General features: G+C 42.8%; 1 protein-coding gene across 1 annotated transcript; it reads right to left on the bottom strand.

Annotated features, from left to right (window-relative positions):
* Positions 1–9,959: 9,959 nt before the first annotated feature.
* Positions 9,960–11,657, bottom strand: LOC146707700 (uncharacterized). The gene is made up of 2 exons (XM_085459200.1): positions 11,508–11,657; positions 9,960–10,740 (listed from the first exon to the last, which is right to left on the bottom strand). Exons 1-2 carry the CDS (start codon positions 11,548–11,550, stop codon positions 9,965–9,967), a joined length of 819 nt encoding a protein of 272 aa, XP_085315326.1. The 5' UTR covers positions 11,551–11,657; the 3' UTR covers positions 9,960–9,964.
* Between the last annotated feature and the right edge of the window lie 2 nt (positions 11,658–11,659).

Raw genomic sequence — 11,659 nt, forward strand, 5'->3', positions numbered from 1 at the left:
GCCTTGAAGCAAACAGTCTCCTAACTAAGCCATGGCATCTCTGGTCTCTCCTACTTTTGTGTGCTCTGCTGGAGGAGCAGCATTGGATCTAGTGATACTGAGTAAGCTGATTAGGACAGGCCTGGAGAAATGTGGTTTGCATGAAGTATCAGGAAAAAAACAACCTTGTATTGTAAAATAATAATACACGAATAATAAATACTTTTCATGACATTCAGATTTCTGGACTCACGAGTTCATAGAACATTAATGTTACGAAACATTGAGAAGTCTTAAAACTACATTGTATACTTATTATTTATTTACTTTAATCAGATTTGACTGGTATTTTTAAACATTACGTTTTTGTTCCTTCAACTATTGTATTTAAGCTTATGACTCACTCACAGTATGTTTATATAACTGCCTAAAAAACGGTGAGGATGTGGCCGCAGTGGCTGAGAAGCAAGAACTTTGCTTTGTCTTTTTTTTTTTTTTTTAAATTGGGAAGCATAAATGAACATACCAGAAAACCCTGCACGAAGGAGCCATATTTGTTTTTTGTGTGTGCATAAGATGACGCTTTAGTATTATTACACATATGATAAGGATGTTAGCATGCAACACACAAACTCAAGTGGTGTTGCCAAGATAGTTGCTGACTGGCAAGAAACTTCTAGAAGAAATCTGGTGACAGTCCAAAGCACAAATTAGATATTCACTGAGATATTCAACATCTCTTTATCTCAGTCGGTGATCCCCACATGCTTCAAAGAGTCCATCATTGTTCCTGTCCCGAAGAAACCCCACCCTGCTTCTCTCAATGACTATCGCCCTGTAGCCCTCACCTCAGTAGTGATGAAGTGCTTTGAACGCCTGGTCAGAGACTTCATCATTTCTTCACTACCAGACACACTGGACCCACTACAGTTCGCTTACCGTCCAAATCGTTCCACAGACGATGCCATCTCTCATCTCCTCCACACATCACTCACTCACTTGGACACTAGAAGGGGGAATTATGTTAAAATGCTCTTCATAGACTACAGCTCTGCATTTAACACCATAATTCCCTCCACACTCACCACCAAGCTGGAGCATCTGGGACTCAGCTCATCTATGTGTCAGTGGATCTCCAACTTCCTAACTGGCAGACCACAGGCAGTAAGGATGGGCGGACATGTCTCAGCCTCCACCACTCTCAGCACTGGAGCCCCCCAGGGGTGTGTTCTGAGCCCCCTGCTGTACTCTTTGTACACATATGACTGTGTGGCCACTACCAGCTCCACCACCATCATCAAGTTTGCTGACGACACCGTCGTGGTGGGCCTGATCTCTGATAACAACGAGACGGCCTACCTGAAGGAGATTAGGAATCTGGAGAACTGGTGCCAGAGGAACAACCTCCTTCTAAACGTCAGTAAGACAAAGGAGCTGATAGTGGACTTCAGCACTAAGCAGGAGAGGAACTACCAGACCCCCGTCATCAACGAGTGCCCAGTGGAGAGAGTGGACAGCTTCAAATACCTCGGAGTTCACATCACGCAGGACCTGTCATGGTCCTGTCACATCAACACCGTGGTGAAAAAGGCCCGACAGCGTCTCTACCACCTCAGACGCTTGAGAGACTTCCAACTGCCCTCCAAGGTGCTCAGGAACTTTTACTCGTGCACCATAGAGAGCATCCTGGCGGGAAACATCTTAACCTGGTTCGGGAACAGCACCATGCAGGACAGACGAGCTCTACAGAGGGTTGTGCGGTCAGCTGAGCGCACCATCCGCTCCGAGCTCCCTGACCTGCACTCAATCTACAGCAGGCGGTGCTGGACCAAGGCCAGGAAGATGGTGAAGGACCTCAGCCATCCCAACAACAGACTGTTCTCTCTGTTGAGGTCAGGAAAGCGATTCCGCTCCCTGAAGACCAACACAGAGAGACTGAGGAGGAGCTTCTTCCCGCAGGCGATACGGTCTCTCAATCACACCACCACACAGTACTGACCCACACATGTGGTTCTTACACACACACTGGACTTTCTGGACTTTGGTTTTGCACAACACTGGTCACTATATTCTTCATTTCCGGTTAATACTTGTACAGCTGCTGTTATTGTGTATATATTTATTTATATTTAGATTTCTTCATACATTCTTATATAGTTCTATATTGTGTATTGTGTATTTTGTTGTACAGTTATTTTATTTTCAACTTTAATTTATATACACTCAACAAAAATATAAACGCAACACCTTTGTTACTGCTCCCATTCCCCATGGGATGGACGTAGAGACCTAAAATTCATTCCAGATACACAATATAACCATCCCTCCCAAACAGTGGTCACAAATCAGTCCAAATGTGTGGTAGTGGGCACATCTGCTATATTGAGATAATCCACCCCACCTCGCAGGTGTGCCACATCAGGATGCTGATCTGACATCATGAGTAGTGCACAGGTGTACCTCAGACTGCCCACAACAAAAGGCCACCCTGGAATGTGCAGTTTTTTGCGCTATTGGGGGTCTGGGGACCCAGAACCGGTCAGTATCTGGTGTGACCACCATTTGCCTCATGCAGTGCAACACATCGTCGCATGGAGTCTATCAGATTGTCAATTGTGGCCTGTGGAATGTTGGTCCACTCCACTTCAATGGCTGTGCGAGGTTGTTGGATATTCGTGGGAACTGGTACACGCTGTCGTATACGCCGGTCAAGCACATCCCGAACATGCTCAATGGGTGACATGTCCGGTGAGTATGCTGGCCATGCAAGAACTGGGACATTCTCAGCTGCCATCTGCCCTGAACAATGTGAACCATGATTCATCCGTGAAGCGCACACCTCTCCAACGTGCCAGACGCCATCGAATGTGAGCATTTGCCCACACAAGTCTGCTACGGCGACGAGCTGGAGTCAGGTCAAGACCCCGATGAGGACGACGGGCATGCAGTTGAGCGTCCCTGAGACGGTTTCTGACAGTTTGTGCAGAAATTGTTTGGTTGTGCAAACCAATTGTTCCAGCAGCTGTCTGGGTGGCTGGTCTCAGACGATCTTCGAGGTGAACCTGCTGGATGTGGAGGTCCTGGGCTGGTGTGGTTACACGAGGTCTGCGGTTGTGAGGCCGGTTGGATGTGCTGCCATATTCTCTGAAACGCCTGTGGAGACGGCTTATGGTTGAGAAATGAACATTCAATGCACGGGCGACAGATCTGGTTGACATTCCTGCTGTCAGCATGCCAATTGCACGCTCCCTCATTGCTTGTGGCATCTGTGGCATTTTGCTGTGAGACAAAACTGCACATTCCAGGGTGGCCTTTTGTTGTGGGCAGTCTGAGGTACACCTGTGCACTACTCATGATGTCAGATCAGCATCCTGATGTGGCACACCTGTGAGGTGGGATGGATTATCTCAATATAGCAGATGTGCCCACTACCACACATTTGGACTGATTTGTGACCACTGTTTGGGAGGGATGGTTATATTGTGTATCTGGAATGAATTTTAGGTCTCTACGTCCATCCCATGGGGAATAGGAGCAAAAAAAAAAGTGTTGCGTTTATATTTTTGTTCAGTGTATGAAGACGTGGATTCTCCTTTTCACATGTTAGCATGTTGTTTGGCTAGCTGTGGCTTACATTACCACAGCTGTGATAAAATTATCAGGAGTACTTCTATGTCTATGAGGGGAAAGCTTTCCTTGTTTACATATAATATAATAATGATACAGATAATGAAAGTCAGACAAAGTGGATCATGTCTTTTACAAAGTGCATAAATAAATCAAGCAGATTTTTTTTCGGTTGTGGTTTCTGAGTTGTGAAATGTCTGCAGCTCCGGAGTGGACTGTATTTGATTTGTCACATTGAAAGAGGGCCAGAAAATTACATAATCAGTGAAGCCAAACACATGTCTCTTTCCTAATATGGGCAATGTCTTTAGTAAAACTCAGCTGTAAGCATGTCTCCAGGCTCTGAATTGAAGGATTTTAGCACACAATGTTATGTGTTTTCAAACTCACAAAATCATATTTTACGTTCTTGAAGCAATAACCACGTGAAACTGAAGTTTAAATACTTTTCTTCCCTACATCCTGTGTGCAAGAGTCAATTATAGCATCATTTGGAGAGTTATATTTCATTTAGCATGTTATCGCATATCTGAAGGGGACCTAAAATAAAGCACAGTTCAGTCAGAGGGTCTCTTATTGATTGAAATCAACTTTTCCTGCTTTTAGGAGATAACTGAAAGTATACATGAAAGTGCCTTATCTTTTATAACCACAGGTTTTTTTTTATAATGGGTGTTTGTGTAAACTGTGTGTCACAGAAATAAAAGGCTGCTGTGGCGTGATGGTTCTTCGTAGTGGTCTGACACCGAGGGCAGAGGGGCTGCTCTGAGATCCTTCCCTTGCTAGCATGTGAAAAACCGGTTGAGCTGTTCGTCTTGTTTCATTAACGGGAATAAGTCTCTAAAGCAGCGGGGCCTGTGGAAGCGCAGACCCAACACTTTCCAGTAGCATAAGATTTTTTGCCAAGAAGTGCGACAGCAAAGAACTGATTGTCCAAATATAAGTTTCCTTACTTTTTCTATGAAGTTTATATGTTTGTAAAAATAAAGTAAACCATCTGCTCTAAACAGGTTTACATAGACTCAAGATTCATTTTATCATTTTCTTGAAAATGTGTTTTTGGGGTGTTTTGCAAAACTAACTTTCCTCAGTCACACACTTTTTTCCTTCAGTTAAAAAACTTGTAGATCTGGCATATTGATCGATCACAGGTTTGATAGCTTATCTCTGGACAGTCAGCTTAAAGAAGAATTTGCAAAGTTCATTGTATTTATTTAAGATCATTTTTGACAGCCACAGCTGTGACACATCAATGATTTTTATAAGATATTTATCACAGACTGACAGAACTATGAGAAACACCTTTTAGTTATCGTCCTTTTTAGTCGTCTGAAAAGTTCATATAAAAGCAGAGGTTTCTCTGTTTTAAAGACACAGAACATTTTTAAGACACAATCACACAAGTAGATATTTCAAGAAGACAGTGTAAACAAACATTTAGGGGCTGTGGTTTCACATGTTGCTCCACCTATCATGCGTTAGAGTCACCTTCCAGTAAGTTTCCAGGTCACTTACCCAGTATATGTACTCAGACTGGAACCAGTATGTTTGAGATTCATACAACCAGAAAACTGTCTCCTCTGTTTATTATGTGAATTCACACTATTGAGATCCTGTTTCTCTTTAAACTTTATTCTACCTTATTCTAGTTGCTCCGACCTTTGCTGGTTAACTACTCCCTCCGTTTTCAGCTGATTTCCACCATTTAAACTTGAATCTGTTCTGCTCCCTGTGCTAATGCCAGCTGTATCTTTTGGTGGTCATACCTTTCATACTTTTTGAGATATTACAGTTTTTGCCCGTTGCTTGAACACTACAAACCCATGCTTAGACTAAAGTAACACAACTTGAAGCTTTTGTTACCATACCTCAAACACATGTACCCCTACCTTAAACAAAAGCGCTGCTTTGCACCCTAGTTGCAATTATGCAACACACTTACTCCTTTATGCAACACACATGGTCCTGCATGCTACACTCTATTTCATACATAAGACACTTTGTTCACAAAATGAAATTTCAGGGTGCCATTTGGAAAACACATGTACCCAAAATACAAAACACATCGGGTAATTGCAACCACTCAAATACACACCTGAAGGCACTTACTTGTAAAAATGAACACCAATTAGCCAACTACAAAAAGCCCTCAGTTTAGCCAATTCAAGAACTTTGCAAGCATGGATGGAGGGAGAGCAAGAGGAGGAGGAGGAGGATGATGAGGAAGAGGAAGAGGAGAAGGAGGAGGTCGAGGTCGAAGTCGAAGAGGCCATGCACGGACCCATATTTCTGATGATATAAGAGCAACTTTGGTGGACCATGTCATCAACCATGGCCTGACTATGAGGGAATCTGGGCAGAGAGTCCACCCACATCTAAGCCGCTTCACAGTGGCATCTGTAATAAGAACATTCCGACTAGAAAACAGGTCTGTCTTCACCTCTCTACCTTCTACTCCACTCAGATGGTTTTTATAGCACTGTTCTACAGTATATACCATTACCATATCAAGTGTACAGGGTATTGCAGGGTGCTAATGCTCCTTTTGCAGCCAAAGTGGTAGTTTCTGTGAAACATAGCATGATTACTTATATTGAAGTACAGTGGATGACACAGTACATACAGTAAAGTACTGTAAGAAAAATAAGCAAACCGATGACAATATGTGGTTGTATTTCTCTAGACTGACTCGAAGACCTACTGGGGGAGGACGCCAACGCCTGTTCACACAACAGCAGGAACTTGCCGTTGTGGACCTAGTGAGGGCAGACAATGCCATCCGTCTCCACCAGCTACGAAAGCAAATACTTGCAGACAGGCAAGTGTTCAACAGCATAAACCATGTGAGCATCACCACCATCAGACGCATCTTGGGAAAACACAGCATCACCATGAAGCAGCTCTACAGAGTCCCATTCGAGAGGAACAGTGACAGGGTCAAAGGACTTCGAGCTGAATATGTACGGGTAAGTGTAACTGTCCTTTAAATGTACAATACAGTATTGGTGAAATCCAGTAGCAGCTGAATATGTACCATATCAGTACCACATGGATCCATTCTGAGAGCTACACAGGTACCTGTGTGATGGGGTTCTGTATGTGTAGCACTGTAGTACAGTAATATGTTCTCTTGGCCATGGATGGAGTTGCACAGCCTCATGAATTCATTTTCATTGATGAAGCTGGATTCGACCTGTGCAAAACAAGACGACGGGGTCGTAATGTCATTGGTCAAAGGCAATTGTGCACGTCCCAGGGCAGCGCAGGGGAAATGTCACATTGTGTGCCGCCATAAGCCTTCGAGGGCTTCTGCATCATCATGCAAAACTAGGTCCATACAATAGCCAACATATACTCACATTTCTAGATGCTCTCCATAACATAGTTGTACAGAACAGACCAGATCAGCCCAGGTTTGTTTCCATCAGGCTGCTCTGGTCCAGGCCTGGTTCTCCAACCACAACCAACTTGAAGTGGTATACTTGCCCCTTACTCACCATTTTTAAACCCTATACAGGAATTTTTTTCGGCTTGGAGATGGCGTGTATATGACCGCCAACCACATGCCCGCATGCCTCTTCTGCAGGCAATGGAACAGGCCTGCGGCGACATTCAGGTGACAGCAATCCATGGATGGTTTCGACATGCAAGAGGATATTTTCCCCGGTGCCTAGCGAGAGAAGACATTGCTTGCGATGTCGATGAGGTCCTGTGGCCAGACCCCAACAGACGGCGGGATCCATGAGCCCACGTATGCACAATTGTCATGATTTTTTGTGTTTACAGTATGGTGTTTTTTCTATTACTGTATTATGGTGTTTTTTGGGGTTTTTTTTGCTTTCTCTGAATTCATGGTAAATGGCCTGCATTTGTATAGCGCTTTACTCAGTCCCTAAGGACCCCAAAGTGCTTTACACTACATTCAGTCATTCACCCATTCTCATGGTACTGCAATGTACAATACTGAGTAGGCCTATTTGTTGTTTTGGTTGTTTGAAAATGTGTCTCCTGAAAATATGCCTTCTGAATAAACAATGAAAGACTGCAGTGTTTTATATAAAGTAGACTAGTGTGCTCCCCCTGATCTGTAAGTGTTTGCATATGATGCAAGTATGTGTCATTTTGTCAACAGTTACATTTTGACAAAGGAATGTTAGGTTTTGACAGCAGAGTTTAGGTTTTGAGAGTTTCAATTTGGCACAGATGTGAATGGTATATTTCCCAGTGTTGTGTCGTGTGTACCCAGAGGTTGCCCTTTGTTACAAATTAAAGTCTACAAATCAATGACATCACACTGGCCTATGTTTATTCAGTCTATGATTACATGTCAGTGAGATCTTGGAGCTGTCAGCATGCAAAGCTGCAGCTTTAGAATTTAGGCTCTAATCCTTTTTTCCACCATTTTTTTTTATTTTTCTTCTTCCTTTGTTTCTCAGACATGTATGTTTTTTTTTTTTTTTTTCTCCCATCATTTCCTCTTATTGTCCCTTTACATACTCTTTGCCTCGCTCCAGTCTACTGCCAGAGTTTCAGTATTTTATTCACTTAATAGCAGGACAGAATACCACGTGACTGTGGCCTTGTGTTATACCCTCTCTGCTGCAGTGATGCTGCAGACAAACACAAACATCGTGATCAGACATTTAAGAAAAGCCTCTTACAGATGAAGGTCTGTGTCTCTTGACCTAAACACATAATCAAGTTAAATCTAATTTATGTTCATCAGTGCCCCTCACACTGTAACTTAAAGTAATACATTTGTTACTGGTTAATTACAGAAGCACGTTTGTGAGCATAAAGATGTAAGCCTTGGACCATCGGGATGAAATGTGGTTGGGAAACTTAACAAGCATTGATAAAGCTTCATCAGTAGTTCGAACAATGCCTCAAAACCTTCGCTCACCACAGGTGGTTAGCAGACTGTGGTTGTACCATGCAGCCTAATAACATGCAGTAAATTGCAGGTTAAAGCAGTCTGCTTACACATTGTTAAACGAGGGAAGGGAACTAATGTGGCTGTCACATGACCCTTTTGTCCCATTTCATCCCAGCATTTGATTAAATTGCTGCTCACTACTTAAAACTGATCACATAAAACTATTTTTCTTCATCTTTTAATGATTACCAAAGTCTGTGAATCCCCAAATTGTTCAGTTGTTCTTTTTGCTCCCTATGAGGTCACTTTTACCATGTGACAAAAACAACACCCCACTGTACACACTTGAGCCACCAGCAACTTTATAAATCCCCAATAAAAAGCTGACAGGTTGCAATGATGTTCCAAATAACTTATTAAGAAAACAACTAAATACACAGAAAATATTATGAAAACTGGTTTATTTTATATCTCCTAGTTTGAAGTGAAGCAATAAAAACATGTATAAAACATCACAAACTGTAATATTATACAAATGCTTACGTCCTGCTGATGCAATGGAGACATCTTCCAGTGACAGTCTTCATCCGTGTGAGTGTGAGGAGGCTCCTAAACCCACCGACACAGAAGTGCATGTTCACAACTCCCTCTGTGCAGGTGGGGTCAGGGCCCTCCTCACCCTGGGTGAAGAGGGGTGGTGCTGTGGCCAGTCAGGTATGAAGTGCTGAGAGTGGATCTTTGGTCCTCTGTGCAGCTCTGTCCACTCTCAGCTGCCCTGCAAAGCAATAACACGAGAAAGACGTCATTTTAACACAAAACAGCATTTCCATTGTTGGTAGCTGCAGCATGTTGTTAAAATGCAATTTTAAACTCAACATATACACACAATAACTATAACTAAACTTAAACCTACAGTACTGTAGGACGATGATTTACACCAGCTATTGGAAGGATTTAGTCTTCAAGACAGTTTGTAGCCAATGTGAGGTGATAACTTACATAGCTGGAACACAGCACCACTCTCCAGTTTGTCATTTGGTCATCCATCCTTCTCATCGGGTTGGGGTAAGGCTGTCTTCTGGGTGGAGTATCTCTCTGTGTTAGCTCGGTCCTGGGCGTTGAGTGTCTGAAGTGCTGAATGCTGGGAGAGGACAAGTGTAAAGCACCTGAAGACAAAAAGACAAAGAGAAAAGCATGAATTCACAGATCACAGAGTTGTTCACTTTACTTTTCTTCTGTTATGTGTTTTTACCTTACCTCTGATCCCTGAGCCACAGGCTATACCTTATGTAAAAACAAGAGACTACAGTCAGTTCACGACATCATTTTAAACCTTTTCTACTTATTTGTGTTGACATTAAGTACGGACTTACCTTTGTCCTGCATGGTGAGCTAGAGCTTGAGAAAAAAATGTTAGTCATTTACAAACACTGCAAAGGCCAACTTAAACATTTAAAGCTTAAAAACAAGTTCTAACATAATCTAGTCAGAGTCGCTGTCATCAAGTGAAAGGTTAAAAGGCCTTTCCCAGAAGCGTCTGACACCAACAGAACCCGAGGATGTTGAAGGGCCATAAAACGTGTCATCACTTACCTTGCACCTCTTTGCACTTACCTCATCAGTGCAGGTGTCGTCTCCGCTTCTCTTTGCTGAGGAGGTGAGAGCTGAGGTTGAAGGAGAAGCTGAGAGAGTAGCGGAAGAAGGAGCAGGAGAGGAAGGAGCTGAGGGAGCAGGGGAGGAAGCAGCTAAGGGAGCAGGAGAGGAAGCAGCTGAGGGAGGAGCAGAGGAAGCAGGAGAAGCTAAAGGATCACCAACCGGGAAGAGTGGGGCGTTGGCCTGGCCGAAAGGCGGCATGGCGAACGGGGCAGCACCTGGAGCAATAGGATGTTGCCAATCGTGCCAAAACGGCTCTGGAGGGAGCTCCTGGATGAGAGGGGAATCAGCTCTCTCATCCATGGTGTCATACCCCGAGTCGTCACTAGGCCAATCTGCCCACTCTTCTGAGTTGTTCCAGTCAGAGGAATTGTCAGTGTCTTCACTCACCTCTTCGACGTCCTCAGGTATGTAGGGAGGGTACTCACCTTCCTCTTCACTGTCATCAGGATCCTGTGCTTCAGGAGAAGAGGGTGAGGATGGGAGAGGGATATACTCACCATACTCACCTTCACTGACACGCTCGGTATCAGAGTCATCCAGGATCCTGATGACCTCTGGAAGGCCTTCTTCTGCAGGACGCTCAACCACGTAGTCGAGACGACCTGTGAGGAAACAAGTTTAAAATAACATTAAGAATGTAATAAACATCAAGTGCTAAAGGAACAGAGCTACATCTGTTAGTTTGAGCAGACGATGAGAGAAAAGCATTTTAGGCTACATTTATGTCAGACTGAATGACACTTCTACTTGTTCATGCAAGCAAAAAACAGCTAAGTCAACTAAGTTCACATCATTAACTGCTATATAATAAGATATAGTAGTGGCATAACATAAGGATACCATTATTACTACTGTACTATGATTACTGTTTTCATATTCTTTTTTATATTCATTTATTTTTGTTATTTTTTATTATCATGTTTTGTAGCAGGGGAAAAGTTATAGTTTATTTCAATAAAGCCTTTGATCCAAGAAGAACAGGATGTTAGGAGGGGACCGGGATCTGGTGTGTTTACACCTGTGTGTTCTGACGTCATGACATGCTGAAGATGCTGTTACCACAGAGACTGATTTTGGGGCATTTTACAAATTTTAGTCCGTTAAGCTATTTTTAACCAAATCATTAAAAAAGTGTCAAATTTGAAGCCTTCAAATCAAAGTAACACCTTTTTTTTCAAATTCATACACCAGTCGTTAATAATTTCTACACCTCTCCCGGAAAATTTAAAGCATACAAACAATTTACGGGGAAAAATATTGGAATAAGCATATTTTGATAACATTAAAACTTGATATTCACACTGGAACTTATTAAATTATTACAGTCATTTAGTAGCTCTTAAAATAACTGAAGAAATGTTAAAAGTACCTGCAGCGAAGTCCAGGGGGCTGTCGAGTCCACGACGAGCCATCTTCAGGCTTTGCTGTATGAAAAACAAGTACAAACAATCCAAAGATGAAGTACTTGTTGTGGCGAGCAAGTCAAATCCGCTTTCAGTAAATATTTTCCCGAAAACTTAA

The sequence above is a fragment of the Copadichromis virginalis genome, linkage group LG6 (genome assembly GCF_057382275.1).
Source record: "Copadichromis virginalis isolate Kocher_CV1m ecotype Utaka linkage group LG6, C_Virginalis_male_GT1.1, whole genome shotgun sequence".
NCBI classification, from domain to species: Eukaryota; Metazoa; Chordata; class Actinopteri; order Cichliformes; family Cichlidae; genus Copadichromis; species Copadichromis virginalis.

What these genes read in the sequence shown, in the direction of transcription:
- LOC146707700 (XM_085459200.1), bottom strand. Translation starts at nt 11,550, where the DNA reads ATGGCTCGTCGTGGACTCGACAGCCCCCTGGACTTCGCTGCAG. An exon ending in CCCCCTGGACTTCGCTGCAG is followed by an intron (nt 10,741 to 11,507) that starts GTACTTTTAACA and finishes GTTTCCTCACAG; the next exon opens with GTCGTCTCGACTACGTGGTT.